Genomic DNA, 23,411 nt, shown 5'->3' with positions numbered 1-23,411 from the left:
TTAACAGGGAGATGCCTCGATTTCTTGACCAAATGAGCAGGTCCCTTGCGATCTCCTACAGCTTGAGGGAGTTTGTGCCTCCTTGCTTGGAGATGTACGCCAAAGCTGTGGTATTGTCGGAGTTGACCTCTACCACTTTGTTTCGAAGGAGACTTTCGAATATCATCAAGGCCAAGTGGACTGCCAATAGCTCCTTGCCGTTGATGTGCATGCTCTTCTGACTTGAGGTCCACAGACCTGAGCATTCCCGACCGTCCAGGGTCGCACCCCAACCCAAATCCGACGCGTCTGAGAACAACACGTGGTTTGGGTTCTTGACTGCTAGGGATAGTCCCTCTCTCAGACTGATATTGCTGTTCCACCATTTCAGGCATGCCTTTACTGGTTTGGAGACCGGGATTGATACCGTCTCTAACGTCTTGTCCTTGTTCCAGTGAAAGGCTAGATGGAACTGGAGAGGCCGAAGGTGTAGTCTTCCTAGCGAGACAAACTGCTCCAGGGATGATAGAGTTCCTACGAGACTCATCCAATTCCTGACTGAGCACCGTTCTCTCTTCAGCATTAGTTGGACTTTGAGCAGGGCTTGATCTATTCGGGTGGCAGACGGAAAAGCCCGAAAAACTGGACTGCGAATCTCCATCCCTAAATATAGAATAGTCTGGGATGGGATCAGTTGGGACTTTTCTAGGTTGACCAAAAGTCCCAATTCCTTGGTCAGACCCAACGTCCAATGAAGATCCTGCAGACAGCGATGACTGGACGATGCCCTGAGAAGCCAGTCGTCCAAGTACAGGGAGGCTCGGATACCCGATAAATGGAGGAATTTTGCCACATTCCTCATGAGCCTCGTAAATAAGAGAGGAGCAGGACTGAGGCCAAAGCACAGGGCCCGAAACTGGTATACCATATTCCTGAAAACAAACCTCAGAAACGGTTGGGAATCCGGGTGTATAGGAATGTGGAAGTACGCATCTCGTAGGTCGAGAGAGACCATCCAGTCTCCCTTTCTGACCGCTGCTAAGACGGACTTCGTGGTCTCCATAGTGAACTTTGTTTTCGTAACAAAAATGTTGAGCGCACTGACGTCTAGCACCGGTCTCCAACCTCCTGTATTCTTTGGGACTAGGAAGAGACGGTTGTAAAACCCCGGTGATTGAAGGTCCGAGACTTTCACCACCGCTCCCTTCTCTAGCAACAGAGACACTTCTTGGTTTAGGGCTTGTCTCTTTGACTCCTCTCGGTACCTGGGAGAGAGGTCTATGGGAGTTGTCACTAGAGGAGGTTTGCGTACAAACGGAATTTTGTACCCCTCTCTGAGCAACCGAACAGACTCTTCTCCCAGGCCTGCCAGAAGCTCTTCAATCTGGCTCCTACCCCTGTCTGAGGCTGTGGGCAGTCAGACTCTGCCACGTGAGGATTTGGCTCCTCTCTTCTTACCTCTCTTTCCCTCGGCACGAGCGCTTCCCCTGCTGGGAGCTCTGCCACAAAAGGGCGGGATAAATCTGGATGCCGGAGTCTCGATCCTGGGTCTTACAGCAAAGGATGTAGAAGGAGTCCCTTTGCGAGCAGAGGACGCCATCAAGTCATGGGTGTCCTTCTGCACAAGCGAAGAAGCTATATCCTTAACCAGTTGTTGCGGAAACAAGGACGCTGATAAGGGAGCAAAGAGCAGTTCTGATCTCTGACAGGGAGTAACTCCTGGCGAAAGAAAAGAGCAAAGGGAATCTCGCTTCTTTAAGACTCCCGACGTAAATGTGGAGGCGAGCTCATTGGAACCATCGCGGATGGCTTTATCCATACATGACATGATAAGTAAGGAAACATCTCTGTCAGCAGACGAGATTTTCCTACTTAAAGCTCCTAATGACCAGTCAAGAAAGTTGAATACTTCAAAGGCCCTGTATACGCCTTTAAGCAGATAGTCAAGATCCGAGGAGGACCAACTAATCTTCGAGCTTCTCATGGCTAGGCGGCGGGGAGAGTCTACGAGGCTTGAGAAGTCACCCTGGGTAGAGGCAGGGACTCCCAAGCCGAGAACTTCTCCCGTGGCATACCAGACGCTCGATCTAGAAGAGAGCTTTGAAGGAGGGAAGGCAAAGGCCGTCTTCCCCAAACTCCTCCTGGTATCCAACCAGTCGCCTAAAGGTCGTAAAGCCCTCTTGGAAGAGCGAGAAAGCACTAGCTTAGTAAAGGCTGGTATGTTAGCAGGTAAGCCTAGAGCAAACTCAGACGGTGGCGAACGAGGAGCAACGGTAACAAAGTGATCGGGAAAAAGATCCTTGAAAATCAACATGATTTTCTTAAAGTCCATCGAAGGAGGAACCGTCTTAGGTTCGTCTACATCTGAAGGATGATCATCATGATGAGGATCAGCAACGTCCTCATCTGAAGGATCTTCGTCCGACAACTGCTGAGTAACAAGCAAAGGGGAGACCTGCCTTGGCGGCAATGCTTGACACGCAGAGTCCACACGCACTGGTGCATCAGAAGCAGTCCAGGACGCTACGTCATGTAACTGCTTAACAGCCTGACTGTCAACAACAACAGGAGCGGGAGGACGCTCGACGTCAACTCGAGACTGCCTTGACTGCCTAGACTGAGCAGTCAAAACAACTCTTGACTGCGGTGCTTGACGCTCAGCGTCAAAACAAGTCAACTCCGCTGGTTGGCGAACGTCCTGAACGTCAACAAGAGCATTAGGAAGCGGCTGAACGTCCATATGCGGCTGAAAGTCAACACGGGACTGCATCGAGTGAGGCTCTACAAAGCGTGACTGACGTGACTTAGTAACGCCAACGTCAACAGGACGAGCAAAGGCTCGTTTTGGCGGCTGAAGGCCAGGATCTCGATTAGCTAAGCGGCGAGGATCATCGTGAACCTTTTCAGCAGAATAGTCTTCCATAAGAGAGGCGAGCTTGATCTGCATGTCTTGCAGTACAACCCATTTAGGATCAACGGGAATGGGTGCGGTAAAAGACGAGGGTAACGTCTGTGACTGCAAAACCTTGCCTACACCAAGACTCTCGGAGCCTGTGTTACGTTTCTGCTTAGGCGGCGAGCAGTCTTCCGATGACTGCAAAGGGTCAGAGCTGTCCCAATGGCTACAACCAGGATGCTGGACCTGTCCTGAAGGGACCGACTTTCGCTTTAAGGGCCTTGAAACCTTGCTCCACGGCTTCTTATGCGAAAAGCCTTCGGATGACGAGGAGAAAAAGGTCTCTCTCGTCTTATGGTAGGGGCGGTCTTGATGAGACACGCCTGAAACCATAGAGGGAACGTCTGTTCGCTGATCAAGGCCTCTCGAACCCATAAGTCGTACGACATTACTTCTCCCCTGGGCTTGGGAGCTTGCAAGAGGTCCCGGACTAGGCGAACGACAGGCACGAACAGACGAACCCTCGGTCGCAACACTGATAACACTTTGCGCACTAATCACTTTCCCACGATTTTCCACTGTGGCACTCTGACACTTTAACTCTTTAACGTCAGCCATGAGTTGATTACGATCTGTAGCTAACGACTCAACTCTTTCGCCTAAAGCATGAATGGCACGTAACATATCCCGCATTGATGGTTCCTGAGTGCTAGTAGAGGGTTCAGGCACAACTACTACAGGGGAAGGATTAGGTTCAGGGGCATGGGGAGAGGAAAAATCTACCGATCTAGAGGAACTTCTCCTCACCCTATCTCTCTCTAGCTTACGAGAATACTTGTCATATTCGAGCCAATCGAATTCCAAAAGGCCCACGCACTCCTCACACCGATCTCCTAATTGACAGGTTTTACCCCGACAATTAGAACACACAGTATGTGGGTCGAGAGAGGCCTTTGGAAGACGCCTATTGCAATCCCTAGCATTACACTTACGAAATCTAGGAATTTGAGAAGGGTCAGCCATTGAAAAAGTCAAAGAAAGTCCAAAAAACAATCCAAAGTCATCAACAATTAAATCTGTCCAAAAAAGAGTTCAAGAGTTTAAGTTGAGGATAAAACACCTGCACTGCGAAAGCTCAAACCAAAATGAAGTACTTCACCAAGTCTGTTGAAAAACTCCAGGTTAACAGCGAGTAATGGTACGTCTTGTCGTTCAGACCGACAGAGAAGAATTGAGGCTTGTTTACATGCATATGCGGTATCTGGCCGATAGTTGGCGCTGGTGGGCACACCCGCAACCTTCATAGCGATCGCTCGCGAGTTTTTGTGTGTTTTCTGTCGAGCCGCTGGAGCAGCAGCTATTATATATTCACCGGCTAAGTTAAATATTTAAAAAATAGAATTATGTTTTCCAAGATGTAGGTATAGAGCACTCTTGCAAACATTTTATGTAAAGTTTAGCAAGTTTTACTACTAAGAAATCTGCTCCATCTATTAATAAATAAATTGTTAGGCCATCTTCTCCTGCTGCTTTGCCTCTTTTCATGGTTTTTAATATAGTACTTTCTTTACTTCAGCTACTGCATATACATACTGTACTGTACATACGTGTGAGTGTTTTTTTGTTGACCTGGGCACCAGCCACTCGTTGAGATACTACCATTAGAGAGTAATTGGGTCCTTTGACTGGCCAGACAGTACTAAGTTGGATACATCTTACTAGTTACGGCTCATTTTTCCTTTACCTATACATACAACGAAGAGTTTGGCTTATTCTTTTCACATTCACCTCTGTCCTCATACACCTGATAACACTGAAATAACCAAACAATTCTTCTTCACTCCAAGGGGTTAACAACTACAATGTAATTGTTCAGTGGCTACTTTCCTCTTGGTACAGGTAGAAATGACTCTCAAAACTTTGGTAAGCAACTCTTCAAAGAGAAGGACACTCCAAAATCAAACCTTAGTTCTTAAGTCTTGGGTAGTGCCATAGCCTCTGTACTAAGGTCTTCCACTGTCTTAGGGTAGAGTTTTCTTGCTTCAGGGTACACTCAGGAACACTATTCCATCATATTTTTCTTCCTCTTGTTTTCATTTTTTTCTAAGTTTTTATAATTTATAAAAAAAAAAAGAATTATTTTAATCTTGTTACTGTTCTTAAAACATTGTATTTAAATTGTTCATTACGTCTCTTAGTTTTTTTATTTCCTTATATCGTTTCCTCACTGGGCTATTTATTCCTGTTGGAGCCCTTTGGCTTATAGCATCCGGCATTTCCAACTACAATTGTAGCTCAGCAAGTAATAATTATATATATATATATATATATATATATATATATATATATATATATATATATATATATATATATATATACAGTATATACATGTACATAAATTTATGTATACATATGTAAATATATGTATACATATATATATGTAAATATATGTACTGTATACATATATACAGTAGGGTCCCGAATTACACGTGTTCTAATTACGCGATTCCTAAATTACGCGATCGATAGTTTTTAAAAATTAAATTTCCTGTATCTGCGAGGAGCATTCTAAATCCGCGAGTCAAGCACCGCGAAGCGTAGGAAATCTATTGTTTTCTTAATTGTATTGGGGGGGGTGATGGTTCCCCGATGTCTGAGAAGGGGCGGGGGAGAATGTGAGAGAAAGATTTCTGTTCAAACATTTTAAGACTAGTTTTGGATGAAAAATGTTAAGGTTTGCCCATCTGTTGTGTGAACTTGTCGCTAGGCTAGCCTAACTGTCCAACACCTATATGTATAATATTCCATATTTGTACAAATTAATTTTTATACTTATGTTGTGATTATGGTGAAAAATCCTTATTCATTAAACTTTAAATTAAAAACCATCAAAATCAACAGTGCCATTTGAAATATTGAAAAGTTTCCAAAAAAAAAAAAATCAACAGAACAGCATCGTCATGGGAACACTTTTGTTGCTTTCGTGTGCAAGACTACCGCTATCATCCAGTAGTAGTGCGTTGTGCTCCGTTTCATCTAAATTGTTTGAAATTCTTTTATATAGTACTTTTGAAACCAAAAATTAAATCAAATAAAGACTATTTTATATCATGCTACTGCCAAACATGTCACTACAACCAAACCCATTACTTTGTTTAGTACGTTCCATCGCCGATCATAACGAACTCGCTAACCAATTTTAACATGTCTATAGGTTAACTTTTGCGGCAAAAGATATCTTACCAAGTACTATGTAATAATAATGTTATAATTAATGTTGTTTTATTTATCCTTAGAAAATCAAAATAAATGAAATATGAGCAATTTTGTTTCGTGTTTTTTTTTTTCCTAAAAAAAAAGCCTCCTCAAAAGGAAAACGTTTTTTTTACGTTTCATCGTCGATCATAAACGCATTTACTCCTGAAAGTGATATTGAAGAGCTTTTACTAAAGATGTTATTATAAATAAAGATTATAAATAGGTGGTAAAATATCTATAATTAAAGTGTAGCAGCATCAAGAAATGTTGGGGTTCGCCCTTTACATAAGAATGTACTGTACATTGGATTAGACAGAATGTAGAAAAAATCAATTAGGGAAAAATCGGTATTCGATATCCTCTTCATCAGCATCGTCAATCGGGCTTTTTATTTTTTTTATTCTCAGTCGCTAACTAGTTATCGCACTGTCAAGGTCTGCACACATTCCGATAATTCACATTTGAAGGTTTTCTGGGAGAGGATGGATAGAGAAAATACCGAACTATATAAAATGTTTTTTTAACCTGTTAAGCGTCACCCACGTGATAAACCGTTCACCACGATCTACTCGGTACCGCCTTCAACTGTATATTCCGTTCATGACTTTAATTGCCTTTTACAAGCCGTCAGTCTCGTGATATTACGTTTACTCGTATAGTAAGTATAGGATCACCACTTGGCAACACTCTCAGCATATGGGGACTGTGAATAGAAACTTATATGATGTCTGGCAACTATTTTTCTGAAGGTTGCTTGATGTTAGAAAACTGGTTTCCTATCAGTGCGCTCGGGCGTTCATGCATAAGTGGTTATTAGTTGTTCCTATTGTAATGAACGGTCTAAAGAGGAAGGTTATTTCTTTAGATGAAATAAATGATATTCTTGTTGAGGAATTTGATAATTATAACCTGTTTGATAATGAGAGCACTAGTTCTGAATCCTCCAGTGATGAGTATATTGAAGAAACAAAGTTTTCTTTCGGTGCCGAAAGCGAAAATGACTTCTCATTACCGAATGACTGGACAACGAAATTTCACAAAACTATAAAGGGAAAGGAAACGCCGAGAGAGAGAGAGAGAGAGAGAGAGAGAGAGAGAGAGAGAGAGAGAGAGAGAGAGATAAAGTGGATAAATAATTTACAAATGTATGACGAACATATTTGAAACCTATACAGGAAACGATATGAAGAGAGAGAGAGAGAGAGAGAGAGAGAGAGAGAGAGAGAGAGAGAGAGAGAGAGAGAGAGACTTATCCCTTTCCTTTTGTTGCTTATCCAGGCATAAGATTTACGATTGAAGATAAAAAGAACCCATTAGAATATTCAGTATTATGTAGCCATTTGAAATGAAATAATAGTAGTATTAATTGTTTTTTTTACTCAGCCATTTAATTAATATCCCTACTTTTAACTATAATTACGAATTATAAGCATAAAGAAATGATATTAACTTTGAAAAATTATCATTAGTGAAATGACCGCTCAGGGCAAAAAAAGCGTGACGGTACGTTAGCGGCAACCTGGTCCAGGGGGGACGCTTAGATGTTTTCTGGCAGAAAATTACAGTAGATTATCGTACAGCAGCCTAGTGCACACTTGCGCCTAGTGGCCGTGTTTACGTGTGGGAGTGTCATCATGGATATACAGTACTATACTGTAATTTTTAACTATTGCTAGATACTGTATCAAACCTTGAAAACCCTTTTTTTTTGTTTTTTGTATCTATAGGAAATAATTCTACATCATTCGGAAAATACTGAAAACAGTAAGCTATGCATAGTACAGTAGTAAATACTAGTCATAGAAAATTATCAAAACTTTAACAACTTTTTATTGTTTTATTTATCCATAAAAGAAATTTTATACAGTATTTTATAAAAAAATCTATAAGAAGGATTTCTTACAGTATTGTTAAGATAAAAGCTACAGTATATAAATATATATATATATATATATATATATATATATATATATATATATATATATATATATATATATATATATATATATATATATATATATATATATATATATATATATGTGTGTTTTATATATATATAATATATACATACATACATACACACATACATACACACACACAGTGTATATACAGTATATATATAGCTAGAAAGCTAGAAATGGAGTGAAAAAAAAATTGACGGGTAGGTTGCTGTTTGCCGCCATGATGTGTTTCGAAATATACGAATTTCCAATTACACGAGGCCTTTCATCGACCAAATTCTCGCATAATTCGGGACCCTACTGTATATATATATATTTTTTTTTTTTGGTGGGGGAGGGGGGGGGGGTTGGGCCATGTCGTCCTGATGGAAGGGTTCCTTTAGGTAGCCTTCTAAGGGATATTTGCTACAGTGATACTCCCAGAGAAATAAACCGAAAGTCTCATGGATTCTAACTCCTGGCGCGAGTATCCAATAAGGGATATCGCATAATATCAGGGGAAGTATTTTTTAGATACGACACATAGCAATCTTCACCCCGAATAGATTTATCTCTTTGATGTAAGGGGGAAGGGTGGCAAAAGAAAGGGATGCCGATCTAGGTACCCGGTGGACCTCCTATCCGTACTAGTACCGCGCGCCATTCCTTTGCTTGTAGCGCTCTAAGCTAGGTGTTCTCCAACGTTAACCCAGTGTTTTGTTGCAAATTATCGGAATATTCATCATGCTATCTCCAGCATCTTCATCTTTTATTATGATAATATCATTTTTAAACATCTGACTTACCTGGTAGTTATATATAGCTGATTGACACCTTTGGTGGAGGGTCAGAGACAGCCAACATTGTTGGAATTTACCTAAAAGTTAATAAACAAACTTAAGGGTTCATACCTGTTAAGGAACTTACTTCAATGATCTCCTGCTTCATTATGTCCGCTTTCCTTAAGAGATCCAGCAATCCACCCAGGGGGCTGAAGACCTCTAGGAGCTGTCAAACCGGTGTATAACCTCTATGTGACAGGACCTCCTCCAATACCCTTGTTCTGGGTGCTCCCAAGGAACAAACTGACCACCTGACTGCAAATCAATGATTGTGGAAGACCGTGTCCAGTCTCCACAAACAACCATAAAAATTCAACAGTTCCAAGAGAAGAAAAAGGGTATTAGGTTATGGGATTATAGGGGTAGATCCTTCTCCCACTACTGCACTCGCTGCTACGAATGGTCCCAGAGTGTAGCAGTCCTCGTAAAGAGTCTGTACTTGTTTCAAATAGTGTGAGGCAAACACTGATTTGCTCCTCCAGAATGTCGTGTCCATGATACTCTGCAAGGACCTATTCTGTCTGAAGGCTACAGAGGTTGCTACTGACCTAACCTTATGTGCTTTGACCTTCAGAAGCTTGAGATCCGCCTCACTACATTGTGAATGAGCTTCCCTTATTGAGTGCCTGATGAAAAAGGACAGCGCATTTTTTGACATTTGTAGAGAAGGCTTTTTGACTGAGCACCAAAGGGCTTCTGACTTACCACGTAAATCCTTCGTTCTCTCCGGGTAAAACTTCAGAGCTCTTACTGGACACAGGACCCTCTCTAATTCCTCCCCAACCAAATCTGAAAGGTTCAGAATCTCAAAAGCCTTGGGCCAGGGTTGTGAAGGGTGTTTGTTCTTTGCTAGAAACCCCAGCTGTAAGGAGCAGATAGCCTTGTTATGTCTAAAACCTACAGCTTTGCTGAAGGCATGAATTTCATTGACCCTTTTTGCTGTCGCCAAACTGACTAAAAAGAGAGTCTTCATGGTGAGGTCCTTTAACGAAGCTCTATGCAAAGGTTCGAACCTACTAGTCATCAGGAACTTCAGGACTACATTTAGATTCCAAGCCGGTGAGTCCTGATGTCCTTCCTTAGTGGTTTTGAAGGATCTGAGAAGGTCCTGGAGATCTTAATTATCAGACAAGTCCAAATTTCTATGTCTGAAGACAGTTGCTAACATGCTTCTGTACCCCTTAATGGTTGAGGTCGAAAACTTACGCCTCCTTTTAAGGTACAGAAGGAAGTCAGCTAACTGAGTCACAGAAGTACTGGAAGAGGAAAGAGAGCTGTCTCTGCACCATTCTCTAAAAACCTCCCACTTGGATTGGTAAGCCTTGATTGTGGAAGATCTCCTTGCTCTCGCAATCGAACTAGCTGCTTCCTTCAAAAAACCTCTAGCTCTCTTGAGTTTATCGATAATCTGAAGGCAGTCAGATGTAGAGCTTGGAGGTTTTGGTGATACCTTTCCAAGTGGGGTTGTTTGAGTAGATCTACTCTCATAGGGAGACTTCTCGGTGTGTCCACCATCCATTCTAGTACCTCTGCAAACCACTCTCTTGTCGGCTAAAAGGGGACCACTAGAGTCATTCTGGTGCCCTCGTGCGACACGAACTTCTGAATCACCTTGTGTACTATTTTGAATGGCGGAAAAGCGTACACATCTAGGTGAGACCAGTCCATGAGGAATGCGTCTATGTGAATTGATTCGGGATCTGGCACTGGAGAACAGTAAGTCTCCAGCCTCTTCGTTTTCGCTGTGGCAAACAGGTCTCTGCAAGGATGACCCCACGTCTGCCACAGGCTCTTGCAGACTTCCTGATGAAGAGTCCATTCTGTTGACAAGACTTGACCCTTTCTGCTCAGAATGTCTACCATCACATTTCTTTCCCCTTGAATGAATCTTGTGACTAGACTCACGTTCCTTTCTTTTGTCCAGTAAAGCACTCTCAATGTCTCGTAAAGAGACCTTGAGTGGGTTCCGCCTTGCTTGTTTATGTAGGCCAACGCCATAGTGTTGTCGGAGTTGACCTGCACCACTCTGTTCAGAACTGAATCCTTGAACCCTTTGAGAGCTAAAAAGACTGCTAACAGCTCCTTCTGATTTATATGGAACTTCTCCTGTTCTTTTATCCAGGAATCCGAGATCTCCAACTTTCCCAGTGTTGCTCCCCACCCCGAGTCCGAGGAGTCGGAAAACAACACTAGGTCTGGGTTCCTCTGTTCTAGAGAAAGACCCACCTGGAGCTTGAAGGGGTCGTTCCACCACTGAAGACATTGCTTCATGGACTCTAATATGGGGATACACTTCATCTCCAGTTCCATTCCCTTGTTCCAATGCTGATTGAGGTGGAACTGAAGAGGGCGAAGATTCAGTCTTCCTAAGGAGACAAACTGCTCTAGCAAGGAAAGGGTCCCCAGTAGGCTCATCTATTCCCTCGCATAGCACACCTGTTTCCTTAGAAAGCTTTGAAGTTTCACCAGGGCTCGTTCCGTCCTTGAAGCAGACGGAAAAGCCCGACTCTAAATCCCCATACCCAAGTACAGAATCTCTTGGGATGGGGTCATTTGCGACTTGGCATCTGCAGATCCTCCAGGCAGCGAATGTAGGAAGGAGCTCTGAGGAGCCAGTCGTCCAGATACAGAGAGGCTCTGATACCTCTCGAATGCAGCATTCCCGCTACATCGGACATCAACTTTGTGAAAATTTGAGGTGCGGTGCTTAGTCCGAAACAAAGAGCCGAAACTGAAATACTTCCTCTTTGTACACGAATCTCAGGTATTTCTTGAAGTTCGGGTGAATGGGGATGTGGAAATACGCATCCTTAAGGTCTAATGATACCATCCAGTCGTCCTTTCTGACTGCCGCTAGGACTGATTTTGTTGTTTCCATTGTGAATTTTGACTTCCGTACGAAGACATTGAGCGCACTCACATCCAGTACTGGTCTCCATCCCCCCCGAGTTCTTGGGAACCAGGAACAAGCGATTGTAAAAGCCTGGTGACCCTAAATCTCGCACCTTCTCTATTGCCTCCCTCTCTAATAAAAGCGACATTTGCTTTTGAATCGCCTGTACTTTTGATTCCTCTCTGTATCTGGCCGAGAGATCTATTGGTGTTACTGCAAAAGGAGGTTTTCCTAGGAAAGGGCTTTTGTATCCTCCTTGAGTAACTGAATGGACCAAAGGTCTGCTCCTCTCTTCTCCCATATTTGCCAGAAGTTGGATAGTCTGACTCCTACCGCTGTCTGAAGACGATTGCTGTCAGACCCTGCTTCATCCTTGTCTTGATCCTCTTCTCTTTGATCTGCTTCCCTCAGGTCTGGTATTACCTCTGCCGAAGGTTTTCCCCCGAAAGGGCTGAGCAACCTGAGGGGTTGGTGCTTCCTCCTTAGTTTTACGAATCGAGAAGATTGTTGGTAGAACCTTTCTCGCTGTCTTCGAAACTAAGTCCTCTGTAGCCTTTTGGGCTAACGCAGAAGAGACTTCTTTTACCAGATCTTGCGGGAAAAGGAGCGAGGAAAGAGGTGCATAAAGCAGCTCTGATCTCTGCATGGGCGTAACCCCATTCGCCAGAAAAGAGCATATTTGGGCCCTTTTCTTAAGGACACCTGCTGAGAAAAGTGCCACTAACTCATTGGACCCATCTCTCAACGCCTTGTCCATACATGACATAATATGGACAAGAACTTCTGTGTCAATATCCTTCAAAGATTCCATCCTTTTCCCCAAGGCTCCCAGAGTCTAATAGAGGAAATTAAAAACTTCGAAGGCTCTGAAAATACCTTTGAGGAGGTGGTCCAACTCAGAAGTTGACCAAAAGACTTTAGTCCTCCTCATGGCCGTCCGACGAGGGGCGTCCACCAGACTCGAGAAGTCCCCTTGGGCAGAGGCCAGGCCGGGACTCCCAGGCCGAAAGTTTCTCCAGTTTCATACCAAATACTCGACCTGGATGCTAATCTGGCCGGAAAAAACAAGAAAATTGTTTTTCCCTGGTCTTTCTTAGTTTGCATCCAGTCCCCCGTGCCCTGTAAGGCTCTGTTGGATAACCGAGACAAAACCATCTTCGTAAAATTGGTCTCCTTCGAAGATTTCCCGAGCGTAAATTCTGAAGGCGGGGAACGAGGAGCAGCAGATACAAAGTTCTCAGGGAAAACCTCAGAAAATCCCCTCATAAGCCTTTTCAAGTCTGCCGAAGCATGGTGGTTCTTCGGGTCCCCTTCTTCGGAAACATCCTCTAAAGGATTACCAAGGGAAAGGTGAATGTCGTCGTTCCCTTCTTCTGATTGTCCTCGTACCAAAGTAGCGACGTCCTGTTTCCTCGACGTCGACTCCTGGAGTCATGGCGTCCAATTTCTTGACGCCTGGCGTCATGTTGTCCAAAATCTTGACGCTTGGAACCATGACGTCCACGTTCTTGACGCTCGGCTTCATGACGTCCAAGGTTTTGACGCTCGGCGTCACGACGTCCAACTTCTTGACGCTCAGCGCCATAACTTCCAACTTCTCGACGCCTGGCGTGAGGTAGCTCAAACTCTTGACGCTCGGCGTCATGACCGTCTTGATGCTTGGCTTTCTGATGCCTGGCGTCATGGTGTTTAGATTCTTGACGCTCAGTGTCACAACGAGTAACTCTCTTCTTGTCTGCAGGCTGCTAGACCTTTATGAGGGAGGAGAGTTTTTGCTGCATATCCTGAAGCACATTTAAATCCGGAGCTTCTTGCTCCTGGGGACAGACAGAAGCTGCCACTTCAACTAATTCTCTCTCCACGTCACTCAAGGAATCTGCTGAACGTTCTAGAGACGAGTACCAACCCAAAGGAGGAGGAGGAGCATGTACAGAAGTCATGTAAGAATCCAACATCTGTTTGTCTCCTACCGAAGCAGATGGCCACCTGTGCGACATCTTACTGCTTTTGGTAGGAGGACTGACATCTTCCAACCTCCTTTTGTCTCCTACTGAAGTAGATGGCCGCATGTGTGACAACTTACTACTTTTGGCAGGAGAACTCCCCTCGGAGCAGGAAGGGAATCGCTCCAGACTGCTCTAATGGCTGCATCCTGGAGCCTAAGGCGTCATTACACGACGCTGCTCAATAACGGAAATTTTCCTCTTGAGCAGTCTTGACGTAAGACTCCAGCCCCATCTGGGAGCTGCGTCGTCCGACGACGAAAAGAAGAACACTTTTACCTCGCCTTTCCAATGGCGAGGGCGAGCGTCCTGGGAAGCGTCAACAGGTACGCTCGAGGGGAGGACTGCTCGGGAGCTAAAACCTTTCGCCTCCCTTCGCCTGTCGACATTCCTTCTCCTAGGGGTTGGGGAGCTTGGAAGAGGTCTAGGGCTAGGAGCAAGACAGGTCCGAGCAGCCGCACCCTCCACTGCACTGATTTTAGCACTGACACCTGCACTTTTCAACTCTTTCACATCAGACCATAATTTTGCCCTGTCCGCTGCGAGAGATTCTACTCTTTCGCCAAGGGCTTGAATGGCCACCATCACGTCTTTAAGAGTTGGATCGTTAGTTTTTTCAGTAGGGGGATCTGGAATTACCATTACAGGGGAAAGATCAATAGGCTCGTTAACAAGGGGAGGAAAACTATCCCTAGAAGAGCGAGACATGCTACTTTTACTTCTCCTGATCCTATCCCTTTCAAGCTTACAAACATAGCGGTCATATTCCATCCACTCACTCTCAGTCAAAACTACACATTCATCACATCGATCATCCAACTCCCAACTCTTACCTCTGCATTTAACACAAATGGAGTGGGGATCTAAAGAGGCTTTTGGAAGCCGGGTCTTACATCCTCTCACACACCACCAGTCAGACATTTTGAAAAATCCAAAGAAAGATCAAAACAAGCAGGGATCAAACCAACAATATCTAATCAGGGCCAAGAAAATTTCAAAAACAAATCCAAAACGAGCGAAAGCGAAAGTCAAAGTGTACTTCACCAAATTAACTGCAAAAAACACAGGCCAAAGCGAGCGAAATTCCAACGATGTCACCGGTGAGGCGGCAGGGAAGATCTGACGAATAGTTGGAATGGTTCCAAGTACCTGGGTAGAGGGCGCACAGGTGGTACACCTGGCTACCCAATCAGCGATTGCCGCGAGTTTTGAAATTCTGCCGTGACGTCAGGGACGTAAAGCTATATATATAACTACCAGGTAAGTCAGATGTCTAAAATCTATTTTTAGGTGAGATAGCCATGTCGTCCTGATGGACCAATCCTTCTTTCAAAAAGAAAACAAACAATTATGTAATGGAAAGACCCCCACCCGAAACTACTCTATCTGCAGCTATTCCTGCTTAAATGCAACAAGGAATAATGCGCCGTAGTAGTACAGGGAGGGGGTCCACCGGATACCTTGATAACAGCTCCCCTTCGTTCGCCACTCTTCCCCCTCAAAGAGTAAAATCTATTCGGGGTAAGATTGCTATGTGTCGTATCAAAAAATACGTCCCCTGATATTATGCGATATCCTTAAAAATATATTAAGGATACTGGCACCAGGAGTTAGAATTCTGGAGACCTATGGTTAATTCTCTGGGAGTATCACTGTAGCAAAATATCCCTCAGAAAGCTACCTTCAGGAACCTTCCATCAGGACGACACTGCTATCTCACCCAAAAATAGATTTTTCACTCTGCTCAAAATGCGTTAATAGGTTCCGAGAAGCAGTTTGTAAATCAAATTTTGTTAAATTTTGGCCTAGGTTAGGCCTAACCTGAATCCTATTCCTATGATTTCCTAGTTTCACATATAATAGATATCAGGGTATTACAATATATATTCTGGCTTTCAAGTGAGTGAACCATAAGCATAAAAAAAATTTCATACTTGCAGCAGACTTACAAGCCTTTATCCGCCCATGTACAAAATGTGAGCAGTGGGCCTCCTGTTTAGTATTTCTCTATGCTCCCCTCACTGTCTGTATTGTTTCATGCTATTCTTTGTTTTACTACTATTATCATTTTTATTATCATTTTTATCATCATCACAACTATCATCATTACCATTACTAGTTAAGCTACTACCATAAATCACCCAGGTGAAGGAGGGGGAAAGCGGAAACCTCCTTCATCCCAACCAACTGTGACCACACTCGGTTTAGTGCAAGACCAAGCACAGGTAGCAGGAGTGTGGCACCTGTACCATTTACCAAGACACCTTCCCAGCATGGGTTATTTCTCAGTATCGCACCGTGTCTCTCGTCCATATGTACAGAGAAGTCGTCACTCTTATGAAACTGACAGAACAGTCTTCCTGAGTCTAGGCGACTTCTTCTTCAGGGGAGTAAGGGCAATGTCATAAGGGCGAGGTCGAGGAAGAGCTGGAAGAGTAGAGGTCTTGGGGGTCAACAATGATGATCCTGCGATGAGTGAAGTCACAGGAGCCGCCCATTCACAGATGAAAACACAGCGAAAGGCGCCATGTCCTCCGACACCTCCACAGATGTTGGAGGAGACAGGGATGAAACAGCAGGGTAAGACACCATGTCCCTGGTATCAACCTGTACCTCCATGAGCTTCTCCACAGACGGAATACCAGCAATGCTTAACAAAGGCCACAACTCCTATAGGTCCAAGCCCTCAGTCAGTACAGCAGAAGGCGTACTTCGAGGGAATGACAGAAGAGTATTACGGTACCTTCAATAGGACAGAGTGATGCCTCTCCTTTCCCAGAAGCATGCCCAAGCACAAACTGGGATCCTCTCCCCAAAAGAATTCTTCCAAAGGAACCAGCCTTAAAGGAACCCAAAGGAGATGCAAGAGGTCTAGAAGTGGAAGGAGAGAAAGGAACTTAGGGAGCTTCTTCAATGTCCAAAGCCAAAGAATCCTTCTTGGTCTTTTTTTCCTTCATCTTACCAAACTCTTTCCACTGCAGAGGAGGCCATAACTTGCTCTCATCAAAAAAGGAAGACTACAAACAATCATACCTTCAGCAAAAAGCACAAAGAGGATGCTAATCAACAGCCAGTTTGCTCATAAACCTGCCACACTTTCAGGATTACCAGGGCACATAAGCAAGATCCAGAATCCATCTTTCCCTGTTGAAAATATAAAGGGAAAGCTTAAATAGCCAGCAGAGAGAGCAAGGAGTACATCCATACAATTTGCAGTCAAAATAAAAAATGAGCACAGAACTGACTCAGGTGAATGGGGGTTACCCTCCACCTGCCAGTAACTACTACTACCTCGTTTAACAGGCGTTCCAGCTATGCTGAAATCATACTCCTATTTTATCATGAGGGTTTATTTTAGTATAGGAACCAATTCTATCGTAAAAACAGAAACAATAGTAGGTATGGAGAATTGATCTGTCTAATTAAGAGGATATGACAGTAAATTATACACCTCATGAAGATATGAACCCATCAGTATAGATTACATGATTCTAGGCGTTGCATTTTGTTTTACTCAAAATTGCTTACCTTGTTCAGGATCATATACATATTTTGATAAATAGGACAGATGAGTAAATTTAGACCTTTTAAATACATTAAACCTCAGGGAGTAAATTCTTGTACTATAAATTCTAAATCTCATAATCTATCAAGTCACAGGGAAAATTGGCTATACTGTACTGTAACTGATGGGCATGAAGGATGTGTATTTATGAGGTTGTCATTTTTGCTTAATATCAATATAGTTTGGCAATAATATAACATTCTTCTTTCACTTTACACATTACCAAATTATGATGCAAAAACATTTGGGGATAGTCTACATATATACCCAGATTTATAAGAATAAGTTAATAGACAAGGCATTTTAATCTAAAGAAAACTTGCAAAGGAATATGTCAAATATGATACTGCAGTGTTTCAAAATATAAAATACAAGATTTTTACAAAATTACTCAATACTTACCAACAACAACAGTCACAGGGCCTTGAATATCTGAGAGCTTCTGTCTGGTGTAGTTCTTTATCAAGCACCTTAAAAGAGTAGATTTTCCTGATTTTGGACCCCCTACAATGGACACAATAACTGGAGGGGGTTCAAGAGGAGTTCGATCAACAACGGGTATATGATGTTTCTTTGCCTTAAAATCTTGGGTCCTGTAAGAGAAAAATACCATAGTATTTGTCAAGCTATCCTAATACCTTCAAACTCAAATTTTTTTTAAATCAATTAGTATTTTTCCTAATCATAAAAACCTGAGACCTTCCATAGAAGTATGACTTCAGCGAAACTGGAAGAAACCGTTAAGATTTTAACAAGGTAAACAAAGCTGGCTGCTGGGTGGCGGGGAAAGCCCCACCCACCTGACAAGTCGCACAAGCCTTCACATTGACCTATGGGTAGAACTAGCAAGGTGGTAGAGGTGGGTCATACAACTTAAAGGTCTCAGGTTTGCATGATTAGGAAAAATACAAATTGATTAAAAGATTTGTGATTTGTTCCTTTACATTATACAAACCAAGCCTTCGACATTTAATTGGAGATTATCCTGAGGAGGTGGTAAGTCCATATGAACCAAACCGTCTGGTTTCTCTGAACCAGAAACTGTAAACGTACTTTGGCCCTGTATGGGAACAAAAGTCATGACTACTATTCAACATCCTACTCACCTGAGCATACCCATGTTGGAGGTGTAAGGTTAAGGCCTCCACTAGGGGAACGGGACGGTCTTGGAGAATCTCAATCCTACCAGATTGTAAGTTCTTAATTCTTATTATATGATTAATGGGAATGCAAAGGCATCTCAATACTTTCCCTCATTAGAAGGATGAAGAAGATGCATCAATACAAACCAATGTAAAGAAAAGTTGCTCTACTGGGGGTTCGAGTTCTGGAGGAGGACAAGACTGCTCGAAACTCGTAATGAGAACTGACAGTCCCCATGATGAGGAGAGGTCAAGCCCTTTCAGTTTGAAGACCTGGCTGAAGGCCAAGCAGTAGCCTTTCAACGCAGTGACTGAAAGGTATTTCTTGTTCCTCAGGAACACCAAAGTCTGCAATAAGGGGAATAGTAGCCTTGAGTACAGCAATATTCCCCCTACGACACCAATCAGAGAAGATTTTCCCCTTAGCCTGGTATACTGTTGCGGACAACTTTCGGAGATATCTGGAAAGCTGTTTCGCAGTTAGTCTCGAAAAGTCTTTCTTTCGGAGGAAGCTGGATAGTCTCTAACCACAAAGAGACAGCCAATGCACTGCATTGTGGAACTTTTTTGTGTGGTTGTCATAACAGGTTGGCCATTATGGAAGTTCTCTTGAAATTTCCGTGAAACGTTCCAGCAGGTCTGAATACCAATCCGCTGATGGCCACTTTGGAGCTACTAGCGTTATTCTGACTCACTGGGATGTTCGACAGTTCAGCGTCTGATGAATCAGACAGAACACTGGAAAGGCGTAAAAGTCTACACCTTTCCATGGTGTTGAAAGGCATCTTCAATAACTGCAGCTTGGTCTGGGACTGGAGAGCAATACACCAGAAGTTAGTGATTCAGGTGAGTGGCGAGCATGTCCAGAGACAGAAAACCCCACAAAGTCAAAAATCTCTTCATCACTGGAGGAAACAAAGACCATTCTGAACCAACTGTTGTCCCTCGACAGCTCAGATGGTCTGTAATAACATTCCTCTCCCCAAAGATGAACCTCACCAAAAGTGTGATTACTTGAAACTTTGTCCACTTGATTATCTCTCCTGCTATATGGCATAGCAGGAGAGACGCTGACCTCCTTGTTTGGAGATATAGGTCACTACCATAGAGTTCTCATTTATCATCAGAAAGGAGTGACCTTTCAGTCTCTGAGAAGTGGAGTAACTTTAGCTACACTGCTTTCATTTCAAAGAAATTGAAGAGAAAGGTTTTGTGCTCTTCTGACCACAGGTCCGAGTTTTACTCCCTTCTTAGGTGAGCACCCCATCCTTGGCGAGAAGTATCTGAGAACAGAAGGAATTGTGGAGGAGCCTGCAGAAGGAGTTCCACTAACAGGTTCTCCTCTCTCAGCCACCTATAGAGATCCTTTACTACCTCCTGTGGTACTGACAGCTGGGTTGCAGGATGCAGGGTGGTCTGATGTCTGCAACCACTGAATCTTCAGAGACCACTGCACCAAACGAAGATGCATTCTCCAGAAGAGGACGAGTTTCTCCAATGAGGAGAGAGAACCTAGAAGTTTCTGCCAAGAGTGTGCTGGAAGAGGTTTCCCTCTCAGAAAGGTCACTGCTATTTTATGGAATCTTGACATTCTGTCACCAGATGGAAAAGCTCGGACTTGAACCGAGTCTATTTCCACGCCTAGGTACCTGATGGACTGTTGGGGGGACGAGGCTGGAATTCTCCCGTTTAAGCTGGATCCCTAACTCCTTGCACAGATCTAGGAGTACTGTAGATCCCTCTACCTCAGCAGAAGAGCACAAGACTCTGCCAGGAGGAGTCAGCCCTGTAAAGTTCTCCACTCAACACACTCGTAGGGGGTGAGGAGATCCAAGCGTACAGTCAGTTCTCATTTATCGCGGGTTAGTGCTTCACGGCTTCAGTTTTTCGCGCATAAGAACAATGCAATACATATCAAATAAAAATTATCATAATCATAATAAAATTCATGCTGTGTGATGATTTCAAATAGCACGCGCTCCTTTACACTGGGAGCGCTTCGTACCACTAACTTATCTCTTAACCCAGCTGGTCGTAAGTCTCTCTGTACAGTGTATATCCATTTACTGTGATAAAAAATTACAGCTATATTTGAAATAAACTGGATTTTTATTAAACTACAGTTTCACTTAACTGTATCCATTGTCTACATTCAAATCAGCTGATCAACCCTGTGTAGTCCACCGTCAACCTTAATTATCGGATCAAATAACTCCCTTATTATTAAAGCATGCTACCAATAGAACTTCAATATTTACAAAAAGAAAAAATTATTACTTGATCTATCATTTTCCAATTAGCATACTAATTTCAATAGTTTTATTTGAAATACCTGTACTTCTCTCATTTTTATTTACTTGTACTGTTGAATCACTTAACGTTAACCAGAGTTTCCTTCGTGTTGCCGATGCGCGATATTTTATAGATTTTAGCTTTGTTGTGCTTGATTATAAAGCTTAAGTAATTATTTATTACAGCTCCGTCAGTGAGTATTCAATAGAGACTGCAAAGAAACAAAGACTTCATTTGAGAGAGAGAGAGAGAGAGAGAGAGAGAGAGAGAGAGAGAGAGAGAGAGAGAGAGAGAGAGAGAGAGAGAGAAACTAGTCAGACCTTGTTAATCACGGTTTCTTACTCCATGGTTTCGGTTTTTCGCAGCAAAAAAGAAAAAAAAAATTGGTTATTGTTTAACCAACTTTAAGAATTTGATTTCTAATAGTTGGCAAGAGTATTGGGATGGCCAAGACCAATGCAATAGTTATAAAATAAAAATTCATAAACATTGCAATAAAATACAAGCTGGGCAATGATTTCGAATAGCCCGTGCTCCTTTAGACTGGGAGCGCTGCGCGCCACTATCCTAGCTCTGTCTGTACAGTATGTATCCATTTTATGTGGTGAAAAATTACAGCTATACCTGAAATAAACCGTATTTTGATTAAACTGGCATTTCACTTAACTGTATCCAATAATAATGGATGTAATATTCACATCTTAGTATCAAATTTATAATTAAATACATAGCCAATTATAATCTCATGCATTGTTTGCATTCAAATCAGCAGATCAAATCTGCATAGTCCATCGTCAACCTATATACACTTTCACAATATTATCCCACTGACATGACCATTCACTTACACAGAATTACCTCACTGGTGTAACCTATCATGCATATTAGTATGATATCTCCTTCACATTGTCATTGTCCTTCGCTTATTATTATTATATCCTTAATCCTTTTCCCAAATCCCTTTCGTACATTTACTTTGCTCTCCCACACACATCTACATCGCATCATTCCAACTCTTTTGATTCTCTCTATTTTCCGCAATTTTATTCATCTTCTCTTTTCTAGCATTCATTCGTCATTTTCATCTTATTAATCCTTCTAAATGCCTTTCTTATCCCTCATTCCACATATTCCCATTCCTAGTTCTCATTCCTTCTTCTCGCATTTCCAAAATTTATTGATTTCGCTAAGTTACTTGATTTAGCATAGATTTGGCTGAGGGAATGTGCCCGCAAGACCCGTGCAATCTGAACACACTCACTCACGCACGTTAACCCATTAAGGACGAGAATTATCTATTGGTTTTAAAAACACCATATTCACAGAAAATACTTTAATTTGGTCTACTTTCAACATAAAATCATCACCATAAAAAAATTCCTTTCTTAAGTATGATTTATTTGATGGCAGCTTTTGCTGCCACTAGGCACTTGAATGAACAAAATCTTTCTATTCTAGACATAACATATAGATTTTTTAACAAACATAAGTATTTTAAGTATCCCTTTATCATACTTAGTAATTATCATTACTAATCATGCCTTTCATGAAAAGAACTGCAAATTCTATCTGAATTATAGTACATAAAAAATTCAATCATATAGCATATCTTACTGCCACTAGCCACTTTGAATGCACAAAATCTTTGTTTTTGACATACAATATAATTTTACATTAAACCTAAGTATTTCAAACATAACTTCATTATCTCTAATAATTATCATCACTAATCTTGCCTGTTACAATAAAAACTCCAAATTCTTACTGATTCATAATATAAAAGAAAAAAAATACTTGAAAATATTGCATGAGTTGCATATCCACACTATTCTATTTTTCTTGTACGAAGGTTATTCCTATATAGCTTCAAATGATTTCAGTCTGTTGTTCATTATGCACAACTGAGGTATTTTATGATAGGGCAACATGCGTTTTGGATGAAGAGGTACAGAACACATATTGCAAATGTATTTTGTGAGTCGAGAACATTCGCGTCATCTTGAGTGACGCTGGTCTCCTTCCTTGGTCCAGTGCTGCTCACCATTGTACAGCACAGAATCCTTTGCTATTCCAGAAGACAGTCTCTTAGGTCCAGGAGATGTACGAGGAGCACCATATTGCTTCATTATGGCAATTTCAAAATGCCAGATGAAGTCTATCAATGGGATTATATTTCCCAGTTTGCGATAAACCATCCATGAATTGACAACTTGAGCATTGATGCTCCAAGCAAATATTTGTCACCACCATTTTCTTGAACGAATTCGAGTTCTATAGGCCGATACTTTTTTATCAAATATATCAACACCACCCATCTGTTATTTATACACATGGATGGAATTGGGCATATCAACCTCAATATGCTTTTTCTCAAGTTTGCTCCATCGCCCTGTTTTTTGTACTTGAAGCATTCTTACTTTGAAGCCACAGCAGCTACCTTCCATTTTACTACTGATGTGCTACCAGTAATTGCCTCTTCCATGTACCCACGATATTTTTTTCTTCTCCTTTTCCTTCTTTTCCATTAGTGGGGCACCATGAAGACGATCCTCTCTTAGTGTGCCAGTACCTCCTATTCCTCGATTTGCTAAATTTTCCAGC

General features: G+C 42.3%; 1 protein-coding gene across 2 annotated transcripts in view; it reads right to left on the bottom strand.

The window, feature by feature from the left end:
- Positions 1-23,411, bottom strand: part of LOC137653751 (ribosome biogenesis protein BMS1 homolog) — a 254,922-nt gene that overhangs the window by 189,971 nt on the left and 41,540 nt on the right. For both annotated transcript variants that reach the window (XM_068387387.1, XM_068387378.1), the window contains one exon: positions 17,779-17,969. In XM_068387387.1, the coding sequence (XP_068243488.1) occupies positions 17,779-17,969 (191 nt within the window). The remainder of the gene's footprint in view (positions 1-17,778; positions 17,970-23,411) is intronic.

This window comes from Palaemon carinicauda, chromosome 1 (assembly GCF_036898095.1).
Source record: "Palaemon carinicauda isolate YSFRI2023 chromosome 1, ASM3689809v2, whole genome shotgun sequence".
Lineage (NCBI taxonomy): Eukaryota > Metazoa > Arthropoda > Malacostraca > Decapoda > Palaemonidae > Palaemon > Palaemon carinicauda.
This window is presented reverse-complemented; position numbering and strand designations above follow the sequence as displayed.